Consider the following 13,025-nt stretch of genomic DNA (forward strand, 5'->3'; position numbering starts at 1 on the left):
AGAATCTGTGAAACTGAGATTTGTGCAGAGAACAAGTACCCAACAAGCGACGTGCTAAAAGTAACGAATCGCGTCGTATTTACGATTTTCCTAAACTTGATGACACTGTTTGCGTTCAGGAAAAACAATTAAATTTGATAACTGTCATGAGTGTGAACTTCCAATCCGCAAGGAGGGTAACCTCTGAAACAACGCAAGACGATGGTACTCATCTGTGATTGGATAGAAACCTTCCCGTGCGTGCATTTTAACCAAATACATATCGGAAATAGCGACAGATCGTGATGTCTTCGCAGACAGTAATGTGTTTTCCCCAGAGATAGGGGTCAGTTGATGTCCGTATAAACACATTCATATAATATATTTTCGCATGTTTGTTGAGCTCTCTTTTCTTTGACAATTTAACAAAACATTAGCGGGGGACGTGTCTATACAATGAGCTCAGTACGCGGCATTGCGCTATGTTTATATCATCGCATGTTTTCTGTGATATTTTCAAACATGACTGGCAATCGGTGACTGCGTGCTGCTAAATGTCAATTCCAGTGACATTTTAGCTTAATTTTAGCCTGCAGTGAAATTTTTCGGTCTCAGAAACTCCGAGATACGGGTTTCGCCATTGGATGGAAAAGAATGTTGGTAAACTTTTTGTTCTATCCATACAACGTGTAAGTTGCGGTTGTAAATCCCGGGAAATTGATCGTGTTTTCGGTGATGATGGGAATGTAAAGATCTTATTCCCGTTTGCTTTCTGTCGACATTGCCAGTTACTTCATCGATCGTCCAACGGATAATCAAGTAGTGAAATGTAATGATGCTGTACAACGGTTACAGTAGACTGCACTTTGAGAACGTACCCATCCCAAACATCAAAGTTTTTACAGTACTTTGCTGGATTCGAGCTCATTTTGAAGCAAGTTGAAGTTTCAACCATGATCTTGTGCTTGTGAAAAAAAAAAACCCCGGAAATGTAATTTCCCCCCATATCCTTATAAAGAGACAGCAATTATTTTCAATATATTTGCAAGAATCGATATATTTTAGGTCATTTGTTTCTCTAATGCAAAACTTCGGAGGATGAAACCTGCTTTTTTTATTCTTGATTATCGATAGAGAATCATTTGAAGTCACCCCAACGTGAATCTTTGTGTTTCCGTGTCTGTATCAATACTTACAGCGATATCAACTGAGTCAGCGCAGAAAGATCGCCTACTTCAATTTCCTTGATTTGGTTCCCCTGCAAGACCCTGCCAACGAAAGAGAGACAGTGATGCCGTCGTTATTGAGAGCGGATATATCGTAATTTTTGTTTGTGTTTTTTCATTCTTAAGTACCATCGCCAAAAGTAACAGTATAGCATTTCACCCGTCCAGTAACAGCAGTATGCGTTCCCACAGTGTTATACAGAGTAAAAGTGTCATATTAAACGCCAATTGTTCAACCCTCAATCATAATTACATACGGCATGTGCACTTTTTTATTTCAGATAGGGAAAAATCAACAATTGATTTATCAGCAGAGAAGAAAGGATGTCAAATCATCGATTTTACTTTTCACTTTTCAAACACTTATATCGGAAATCCACCACCACAATGGAGGTGGGGGGGGGGTAAACCGAGCGTTGACAAAACGGATCCCTTTGACGACATCTCTGCGTGCATGGCCGAAAAAACGTCCCAGTAAAGAAATTCGATAGGTTCTTCGTATACAATGCTACAGAGAGTGAAAGGGTCGCAGAAAGCAACAACACGGATCAGGTTATTCGTATTTTCCCCCCTCAATGAGAAATGGATGTGATCAAACAGATTGTGAAATTCATAAGCGCTTCTTGAATGACGACCAGTTGGTGATGTGAGAGTGTTTATCACGAAGGAAGAGTACTTCGCACTTTTGGAAATATTTCACATGTAGCGCTGTCGATCACTATCTAGGTCAAGAAACCGTTGAACTTTGAGTCATCGACGCCTCGATATACACTGCATCATTCAATTCCGTATTCAACACAGCATCGTTTTCTTAAACGTAAGAGGCGATACAAAAAAGTTTTAAGTGTTTACTTATTTAGCGTTGAATGTGCTGTCACCTTTCGTTGTAGCAATTCGACTGAAGGGACCAAACTTGTGCCTCCAAAGTGTTGAAGGGCAGTGTTCTGCTCACAAATATAAGGGAACCAGCTTATTCCCATTACACAATTTGAAGGACGCTGAGACAGCTTTTGTGTCGTTTCGCCATACAAAAAGAAAGAGAGTGTGTGTGTGTGAATCACAGAATGCCGACGAGTGATAATCGTTTTTTTTTTTCTCTGCGTTGTAGGTGGCACAATACAACCGTGAACTGGCCAAGCATGTTTGCATCGTGGCGCGAATGACACCAAACACAGTGCGTTGCTTTATTTTAGGGGAAGACCCCTAGCTGAAGTTGCACTGTGAAATTTCTATGGTTTCCCCAATAACATGCATTATAATGCACAACTTGTGCGACAAACTATGCCCTAGTAAATACATGTAGTTCGACAATCAAACATAGGATGCACTTCTTATGCATTTTCTAAAGTGTCTATGCCAGTTGAGAATTTTGACAACTTTGAGAGCTTATTATTTTATTTAAGAAGGCACTGTAGTATGTTCATGATCCATCCTACCAAAAAATATTCATGAACCATCGATAACACAGAGCTGATATTTCACTTTCATGTTTACATGTAGCTAGTGACCGTGATTTGAATAAAGAAAAGGGAAGGGATTATACATGATTGAACTGCCAGACTTTTCATACTTACAGTTGGTGAATTTGAGAAGGGAGACCCGATGGAATGCTAGTGAAGGAGTCTCGACATATAACAGCTTGCGAGTCGTCGCATATACAGCCGCTGGGAAGACTCCCACACCACGTAGACGAGGCCGGGTCCGCGAAGAGCAACGCTGTAATCGAGGCATAGACCAGCGTGATCGTCCCCAAAGCGTTGAAGAGGCCCATCGTGGCAGTGACGTCGTTGCACTATGTTAACTTTCCCTCGTATGAACAAAGGTGTCCCTCGAAGAAATATCTGTGGTCGAAAATAAAGAGTAAGCCAGTCGAGTTATCTTGACAAGTGGCTGTTACTCGGATGGCTGTGCATGTTTGTCACGCTGCTTACTGTTAATGTTATGATGATACTGCAACGAATGCGTGATTTGATGGGGGAGGTTTTTTGCATAAACACCACCAATGTCGACGCTGCTTGACATTTCCATCGGACAATAGAAGTCGGTAAGCCTATAATAGGAGAGAGGGAATCTTTTGTTCCCTTGTTCACCTCACTTGAAAGTGATTGGTGCTTGCTTTGCCTGGCGAGTACAGCGCCCTCTAGCGTGAGATAAGCCCAGATTTGGTTGGACGGCGGTACAAAATGAAGTTGTACTGGCATACAAATAATAATATGGACAGCCATGGCATATTTTCGTTAGTTTTAGGAAAAGAAACAGATGCACACTCTGTATTGTCTTTTGTTGTAACCAGATCTGTGTTTGCCTTGTCTTAGAAACCCGTGAATATCGTGGTGAGCCACGGTTAAGGAAACCGTGTCGCGGTTGAACCAGTGTGCGAAATTAAGAGAAAATAGCTTCAGGTCATAAGGACCTGCACCAAGCCAAAGCTTCAGGTCCTTACAGAAAACTACCGGTCCTCAATAAATGCAGTGTTAACGACCATTAAAGTCAACTTCTCCACCAATACTATGCTTTTGAATGTTGTAATATTTCAAGTATTCACTCCAAAGGACTATTGCGCACATAAATTGCAGAATAGTGTAAGTGAATGATCATGAAATGTTCATCTACATGATCTGGAATCTGACAGGATCTGTCATGAGCACACATTTGTCAATGTTTTCCACCAAAGGGGGGGGGGACTATGGGACTAACAGGAGAATTTGACATTTTTTCTAGCCATGTCAAATCCCCCCACTCTCGGACTATAAAACGATATCAAACACCCAGGGGCCGGGGAATACGGTCTCATTCACTGGCTACATGTGGATGATGAAAGCGAGAAAGTTTGTCTCTCATGACTTTCTATGGGGAATGTTGTTCTCTACATTGCTATGTACAATTGTACACTACACCAGGGCATGTGATATTGTGATTTGAAAATGGTTGGCGAGCTGAAAATCACTTCTGAAATAAACCAGGCAGGTGGTAGAAGAGTGAGTGAATAACTTAGTACCCTGAAAACAGTCATGAGTAAGGGGAGTGTATGAATAAATTTTTATGCAAACATTGATAACTACGACTTTTTATTGTAATGTAAAACAGAAGGGAGAAAATACCTGGTATGTATTTTGATATGACGTATGGATTACTTTCAAATTTTTTCAAAAAATATAAAGATGCTTAAATATGACCTCTGTTGCATTCATGAAGAAACAGATGAAGTTATACTTTCAATTAAAAGACAAGTATCGTAACTTTTTCTCAATTATAGAAATTGCAGACAACATGAATGGCACACGACGCCACTCGCGGAAATAAATGCATATTTTCTGATCGAAAAGTTTTGCCTTAGCGATTGCTGGGTCTCATCGCCCTTTGAAAGCTTAAAGTTATTAAAATGACTCTGAAAAGTTTGACAAACACTCAATACTGCTGAAAACATCGACAAGATCAGTTAATGATACCGTAAAATCTGAAAAGACGTAATTTTTGCGACATTTAGGCCTATACAGTCCAGGATGACGGTGAGTTTTGCCTGCCTGTCGTGAAACGGTATACATCGAAACAATTTGAAGCCCTAATCTCGGCCTCTGAGAGTATACACGAGGGATCGTGCAACTCGACAAAACTGTTAATGATAAGGCCGCTCTCTTTTATAAAATGTACACTTGTTATCACGATATATCCTGGTAACAGTAGGCCTTGTGAACTTTGGTTAAATACCAACGAGCAAGCAAGATGTTCTAGCGGTCCACAAACAAACGCAGCGAAACGTGAACTTGCCTGTCGACTGCAGGTAGCACTTTTAGGCTGTCGTGTAACATCTAGTCCTTGTATCGGGCGTAGTTCAAAACCATAGATGTAAAAAAATACCTCCATGTTCAAAACCAAATATGTTTATTTTAGTCAACAGCACTGTTCTCGTAGTAGGTTTTTGTCCTAAACTCTTCTATGAACCGCTTATGTTTTGAGCGCTTCAATGGAAAATCAAAGCGAGGAAAATGGAGTCAGTTCGATAAAATTAAGGGCTGTATTATGTACATTTGTGTACATGTAAATTCCGAACACTTAAAGTGTGGAACTAGTGAAGTGATATATGACACAGATATGTTAACATTACCAGGGTTAGGCCTACACTCAATAGACGAGTATTATTATAATATTGTGTCACACTGTTGCACCAAAATCAATCCATTCCATTCCTAGAATCTGCATGCACGGACGTAATTCATCCTGATCTGAATGTAATCAGCTTCACCGTGCTATGCGCGTCGATCGGAGGGATTAGACTCTTTCTAAATGTAAAGTCGCAAGACAAAAAAATTACTATATTGCGACATTGTCAACCCCCCGGTCTGGCGTACCATAGAAATCGAATTCCCCACAACCAGGACGCGAAGTGCGATCAATATCCCCTGTTGCCCCGCACTCCGGGGGATCCCACGGTGGAAAACATTGATAGATGCATGACATTCAAGTCTGAATCGCATGATTCAGAGTCAGTCATCATCTGCATCTGTTACATCTGTTACAGGTCTTGATGGAGAAATTTCCATCATTTATTCCAAATTCCAGTCGGTCATAAGGACCGACATGTTGCTAAAAACTTTCGGCCCGACGAGAAATCTGTCGGTCTCGGACCGTCGGACCGACGTTAATTTCGCACACTGGGTTGAACCCAAACTCGTTGCCTTACACTCTTCAAATGTGTACATTAAATTCAACGCTGGACCTTTGCCATCCACATGTACCACAAAGCTCAGTCTAAGTACTTTCTCGGTGCTCATATGACGACAGAAAGTTTCGATTGATAGGCTAATTTCGATTGAATAACGTGCTATTAATATTTCCACATTAAATTTATGTTAAACCTATCAACCCACATACACACATAACTTACGTATTTTATGCCTAAGTCTACTTTTGTCCATGTCATGTATTAATCCTGATTGATGAAGTTGACAAACGGAAAATTCGCATTCTGGAGGTCCTCCGAGTCGAGATTAGGAAGACCGTTGCACGCAGTTTGAAAGTGCGCAGTGATCGTTGTCCATGAGTCTGCATCGCACCATGACTCCGAAAAGTATATTAGATGTGAATACATTTAAATACTCAATGGCACAGTTTATTGTTTTCAGCGTAGTTCTTTTATAATAAGTTCTTTTACTCCCTTAGCTTTATCATGAAGGAAGGTAGAACACCACGTGGTTTCGCACAGTCTATAATTCGCACGGGCCATTCTGCTACTCGAAGGAGATCGACAACTCAGTAAAATCGGCTCATGCGCAGTTTAAAGGGCACACTTTGTTTCCACTCTCCATGTCCCTAGGCTTATGGTTATTTCAATTTAAATGACGGCATCTCACCAATTCGCGACTTTACCAATTACGGCTGCTTTCACGCTTATGGAAATTCATTCCTATTGTTGAGTTATGGCGACAAATGAGAGGGCCGAGAAATCTATAAACTGAAATTCGGTTTTACAACGCACTGCAACTATACTGAGCAACTAATAAAGAGACGTTTATCTCTACATATTCGAAATTTCTCAGGAATATAATTTACCTCTTTTATTTTTTGCTTGCCATGATTCCCGAAGTGAAGGAATACTGAAACCATACCATGAATGAACAATAAATCCTTCAAACCGTCGGGGAAAAAGCGGCAGTGAGAATTATTTAAAAATATCGGTAATTTTGCAAGACTCTCACTTTCGAACTCTAAAAGTAATGATCGAGCAAAGGTTTTATGATTAATCGCCTCATACTGGTTTTTTTTTTACTATAATTTCGATGATGAATAAAAGTTTAATTATAAATTTATAGTATAGCGGCAGATCACATATTATGACGTCACAGATGTATTCATAACTAAAAATTGAAACTGGGGACGGCTACGGATGGAAATCACGCCTTTGTGTGCACGTAATGATCGATTTCCCGTATGCGAATTAATTATCTCAGCCGTCAAGAAAATATGCGCTCATATTTTATTTTCCCACGTGACGCTAGTAGGACGTCCGGACTTAACCAATAACTCTCTATGCAACTGACAAAAAAATATTTCTTTTATTCACCAAGAGGAAGAAACTGATTAATCGGTGTGACAGTCCGGATTTAAATGCATGCCGGGAGTACAGAAACAGAGCGCTAGGTGCATGGATGAATATCATTGTTAAACGTTGGATGTTTTATAGAAATTATGATCTACGGCGCCATGATGTTGCCTTTCCCCGAGCTGCAGCGATCACCTCATTTGTTGGCGAGTTCAATCGATATTAATATTGACAGTACTGGAAGCAATTACCGTGAGAACTATCGAATGTTGAATTTCATTTGACAAACATGAACTCACCATGATCCTGCATTTAGCAATCTCTATTGTTAAGCAGTGCGCTGCATTGAAAGTTGTGAAATTGTGGGGGACCGTGATATCTCTCTCTCTCTCTCTCTCTCTCTCTCTCTCTCCTCTCTCTTCTCTCTCTCTCTCTCTCTCTCTCTCTCTCTCTCTCTCTCTTTTAGCAGTAGCCAGTCGATGGATGCTCCATCCACAACAAGTGTTTCTACCAAAATGGCACCCTGTCAATATTTCCAAACGAGTTATAAGTACTTCTTGCTATATGTCGAAGTCATTACTAGTCTAGCGATTTAACCGCACATACGTCACCCTTCAGCTACAATGCTAATGTTCCTTCCACACACATGTATCGGGTCCATGTTTTTCAATGTGAGTTGAATGACCTATATTACATGTAATTAAAGTTACTGGATAGGGCTGTGGAAGTCGATTTCTGCGTAATACGATTTCGTCAGAGAGAACCGTAAAACCATGAAAAGGCGATTTTAAAATGGATTGTTTTGTTTTGCTTTGTTTAGTTTTGTGTTCAGCAAAAGACGGACATGCCTCTCACCGATTAGAGTCTGTGGAAATAAAACACCTCTGTGGAAAGAAACCACAGTGTGTCAATGCGTTCAAGACAATCGTATCCAGTATTCACTTCATACTGTTGACAAGTCGGTCGCATTCGTTAGATACTTGTCAAACGCATTAACAAACACCCTGAACATCTTCAAGAGCCTGCGTTTCAATGAGTGGGAGTGTATGTGTGGTATCCACTCTCAGTGACTTATTTGAAGAGTGCCACCACATATAAATCACGAGAATTGATTGCGAACCACCGGCATACCGCCACTGCGACCCGGCCCTTGGGACCCGGCCCGCGCTGGGACCTAGCCTCGCGCGTGACAAATTTATCATTTTGTTTTGCAAGACTCGCAAGTATGTAATGCAGTGGGTTTCTTAAGGTAGATTGCGCCTCGGGGACAGATATTCGGACTCTCAAACTTTTACAATTCTATACTGATATTCCACGTGTGGGGGTTCATTTTAAAGCTCTTGGTGTAAGAAAACATTTCGTCGCTTTAGTTTTTCGAAATTCGGAATTTAATTTTTCTCCATAGAGTTAACACAGGGATGGCGGCCACTTTGAATTTTAAAGATCGGTAAATATCGGTAATTTATTTCGCTAGTACAAAAATTTTCACGGTGACCCCCGATTTTTATTATTGATTTTGAAAGAGAATGGTTGAAAGATTCAAAGTTTTAGCAAAAGTTTAGGCCCAAGTCTTTGCAAAAGTTTAAGTCTTGCACTTTCGAGACCTTAAACTGTTGAGATTTTAAGACATGCATGTTCAAGCTAAGGTTAGAAATCCTCAGGAGTGGACCTTTGTGGGAAAGCAAAGTGTTAGTTATAAAAGTCACCTTTTTGTTGCAGGCAACGCCTGTTCAACCAGAGAGGGGTTACAGGCTGGTGTCCATGCTTTCGCTCTGACATTTACAAGAGCCGAGCTGCATGATTAAACTCCATCTACACAGACGTCAGAGAGAAACCACTTTGACTGTGTCGGAAATAGGACTTCTGAATATGTGGATATTAATAACCATTGCACGATTCACAAACAGCGAGCGGTAATGACGCATGGATATGACTTTCAGTGTTCGCGCAATGTGAAACCGGAAACTTTTTAATAATACAAAGGGTAAAAACTAACTGTCGACTAACGGCTTAAAAAACATGTCATGAAGTTTTGTCTGCATAAGTGACTATGGATACGTCGGAAGGAATTGGAAAAAACTAGGCGAGGCTTCAGAGTGAGAAAAAAACCGCTGCATGTGATCGAATGATCGACGAAGGGAAGAAGGCGAAGTATATCAATAAGCATCTCAAGTAGGGGAAGGCAATCAATGGGCGACTATAAGAAAGCAGTGGTAAATACAAGACTGCACAGACAATTTAATGTCGTTAGTATTTCAGCAACTTCGCCGGGCATGTGTTTCCATAGGTCCCTATATATGGAGCGTTGTTGAAGCAGGGAGCGGGTCAGAGGCCTAGCGGCAGACAGAGCAGACAGACTTAAATAGACGATATCTCACTAGTAGCATCGTCCGGTCCACACGGTACCGGTTGGAGTATTAAACCTTTCGAGAGAGGGTCCCTGCACGAGGTTGCACTAATGGTGACCAGTTCTGTCGCACATTATGGTAGAGCCCCTAAAGTACTGTTGCCAAGGTTATCAGGCACCGAAAGATTCAATTGATGTCTGCCTGTCTATCTGCCTGCCTATCTGTCTGTCTGTCTGTATCTCTGTCTGCCAATCAAATAATTGAACTATACACCTATACGCACGAAGAAAAGCTCATATACAAACTGTTTATAGTCTGCATGATGAATATTGAAGCACATGCACGGTCGACTTGGCCGGACCGACAAACAAAAGTTTGAGAAAGCATTACGTACGTATAGTACACAGACTTGGGTATAAGCATGTAATGTATCGTAAGCCTCAAGTAATCAAGGACAATGCTGAACACTGAAGGCCAATCTGTCTAGATAAGTGTATTTGGATTACGTCGTAGCTTTTCACAGGTTGTTAAAATGGAGAAAAATATGGCTATACTCACAGATAAGGAATAAACAGTATTCCGGTAGCAGGAGAAAAAATACGTGGCCGTGTCTGCTCTCGACTGAACTGTATCCTCTTGACTTGACACGTGACACCACTCTGACCTGGGCCTACCAATGATGTAAGCCAGCTCGCTTAGTCACCGTGGATGACTCCCACTCAACGAGCTGTTAGTTACACCGGCCAGACGTGAAAGTATCCTGAGTAATCGAATGAAAGTAAACTGGTTTACTTTCAATGTTAAATCCCATTGAATAGAGAGATGGGGAAAGACAGACAGCAGACAGAGATAGAGGAAAACAGAGAGATAGAGAGAGAGAGAGAGAGAGAGAGAGAGAGAGAGAGAGAGGGGGAGGGAGAAAGAGAGAGAGACAGAGAGAGCCACGCGACAGACAGAGACAGATAGAGACAGAGAAAAAGAGAGGTAGAGACAGACATAGCGCAAAATGTCACAGTTTGTGATTCAGAGTTAAGCTGTATCACAGCATTTAAGACAAACGTAAGTAATGGTTACGTAATGGTTGTCTCATACACCAGTATTGTTAAATGAAACTATACATCAGATGTATTTAGAAACGTCGTGGCTTTCTCGTTGACTGTACAGAAATCAAGCCGAGGAGTCTCTTGTATACTGACCAAACACTGGCAGCGTATTGTATATGCTCCAGTGCTGCAGATATTTGCTTTTCCATCCATCACTCTCTTTTGCTTTGCGACAAACAGTTTATGTGATGATTATGTGTACCACTTTTTTGCCCCCTGAGTGTCCTAAACGTGGCTTCAAAATCGAGTGGATTGCCCCGGGGTGTTTCAGTCTTCAAGATATGGTCGAAAAAGTGAGGATTAAGACAGTGAAAAAGTGGTTTTACCACAGTAGTTATGTTTAGTCTGTCTGGCTGGCATTCTCAAAGTATCGAGAGCAAGCCATCCACTTTGAAACTTGCCTAATCCATTTTTGTATTCCTTTGACGTCAGTGAACGCGTTTCGTCGGCACAAGTAGTTCTTAGATGATACAATGAGATCACTGACTGGCTTTCTGATGTATTTCAGCCGTGCTACGTCTAAAAATATCTACCGACCCCGACAGCTTCGGAGTTCCAGACGGACTAGCACACTTTATTGTGCAGTGTGAGTGTACAGTTTCATGAAGATATACATTTCTAGGTTTATGGAGATATTGCAGTGCACACGTCTGTGACAAAGAAAGGACACGGCGATTTAGTTTCGTGAACTTTCTTGCGCACCCGCCAATCTCAGAAAACCCTTTTAGGGTTTCTCTTTAGGGCGCAAGAGGGCGCTCTCTCGCGACAACACCAGCACCCGTGGCAAATATGACGAGGCTCCGCACTACAGTAAACAGTAGGGCCAGAACGTTGCTGTCCCAGTTTGACCTCGTTCCTTATGCTATTTGTAGATCATTCCTATCAGCGACCCTTTAACCCGAAACACACGATAGGTTGCGTTATCGCCGTCCTCGCTGATCAAATGGCGTTTCCTGTCAAATAATCAATTAAAAAGAGCACCTGAAACCAGAAGGGGCGTTACGTACGCTAAAATCGGATTGCCACGGCTTCCATACAGAGCTATTCATTGCCAAAGTTTATCCCAAATAACATCGAGAACGCAAGGAGAAAATAATTGCTCATTAAATGTGATAAATTTAGGAGCGGTATAGCAACTGTATCAGGTGCCTATGTCGAAAGGTAGTGCAATTTTATACTAGTTGCTCAAGCTTAAAGTATTTGCACCAGAGGGGTGTATGTAATAATAATAACACATAAGACCGTAATGCGCAAATTCAGAATGAACGTTATCAGGAAAGCGAAGTAACGCGGGTTAACCTACCCGGGGTCACTCGTGATCCCAACGGGCCCGATGTAAAGTGACACCGCAGGTTCTGCAGACAAATTCTCCGCTCATGTGACCTGCCGCGCCGTCCGGCAAAAACCGCGTCGAAAGGACGAAGTGCAGTGGGTCTTTCCCTCGATTGAGAAATGTTACTTCAGTGTATTGAAATGCGAGGAATGTGTTGAGACAGCGCTAGACTCACCACCGTAATACATGTCGGCATTCTGTAAGGCGATATCGATATCTGCATTTTATGGCGTTCAATCATCTCGCGAGTTCTCTGCGATGTAATTGTAATTTTACAAATCACTTGCCTTTGTCGTCTGGTGATTCATTTTCTCTCGTTCAAAACTAGCATGTGACTCATGTTCGGCGGGAAAGCGGAACTTCTCTCCCACATTATAGCTATAAATCCAATTACACAGCTCGTTTCAGTTGTTGATTAGGTTAAGTTTCGCATTTGATTTGCACGATGGAAACAGAGATAGGCATAGAGATAGACACTATAAATGAATGCGGAGACAAAGAACAGACAGATATACCCTCGACCCTAGAGATTCTCTGGAGTCTATGGACAGACACAGACACACAGACAGAGACGCAGACAGGTTGGTGCTGGAGAATCAGCGTGTGGAGAACGAGGACATAAATTTCAATTTACATGAAAACTTACCCCTGTCCATGATTTACATGTATTTGAAAATCAAAAATAGACCTGTCACTTGTGCATGATGCACTCTAATAGTCAAGTACTGGGACTATGTATTCAACGAGTGTTGAGTCCTGCCGATAAAATCTTACTTACGCATTCCAATCTTTGTACGCAATTTTTGAGAGGTCCACTTGAAAATGACAACTTGAATTGCAAAAACTTGAACGGCAGCCAACAGCGCCATCTTAATAACAGCCGTTTGTCGCTCTCCCATCTTTCTTCTTTGTTTTTTCCCTTTCTGGGTTTTACCCCTTTCCTTTGCTAACGTCAGTATGGTACGTCTAAGATCGAGTTTTAACATACACGAACTT

General features: G+C 41.5%; 1 protein-coding gene across 1 annotated transcript in view; it reads right to left on the reverse strand.

Moving 5' to 3' along the window:
• LOC139131359 (high affinity nerve growth factor receptor-like) overlaps positions 1-12,104 on the reverse strand; it is a 29,828-nt gene extending 17,724 nt beyond the window's left edge. Inside the window, exons 1-3 of the mRNA XM_070697370.1 lie at positions 10,152-12,104; positions 2,780-3,046; positions 1,176-1,247 (exon numbers count right to left, since the gene is read on the reverse strand). Coding sequence (XP_070553471.1) covers positions 1,176-1,247; positions 2,780-2,976 — 269 coding nt within the window. The 5' untranslated portion in view covers positions 2,977-3,046; positions 10,152-12,104. The remainder of the gene's footprint in view (positions 1-1,175; positions 1,248-2,779; positions 3,047-10,151) is intronic.
• Between the last annotated feature and the right edge of the window lie 921 nt (positions 12,105-13,025).

Source organism: Ptychodera flava, chromosome 4 (assembly GCF_041260155.1).
Source record: "Ptychodera flava strain L36383 chromosome 4, AS_Pfla_20210202, whole genome shotgun sequence".
Classification (NCBI taxonomy): Eukaryota; Metazoa; Hemichordata; class Enteropneusta; family Ptychoderidae; genus Ptychodera; species Ptychodera flava.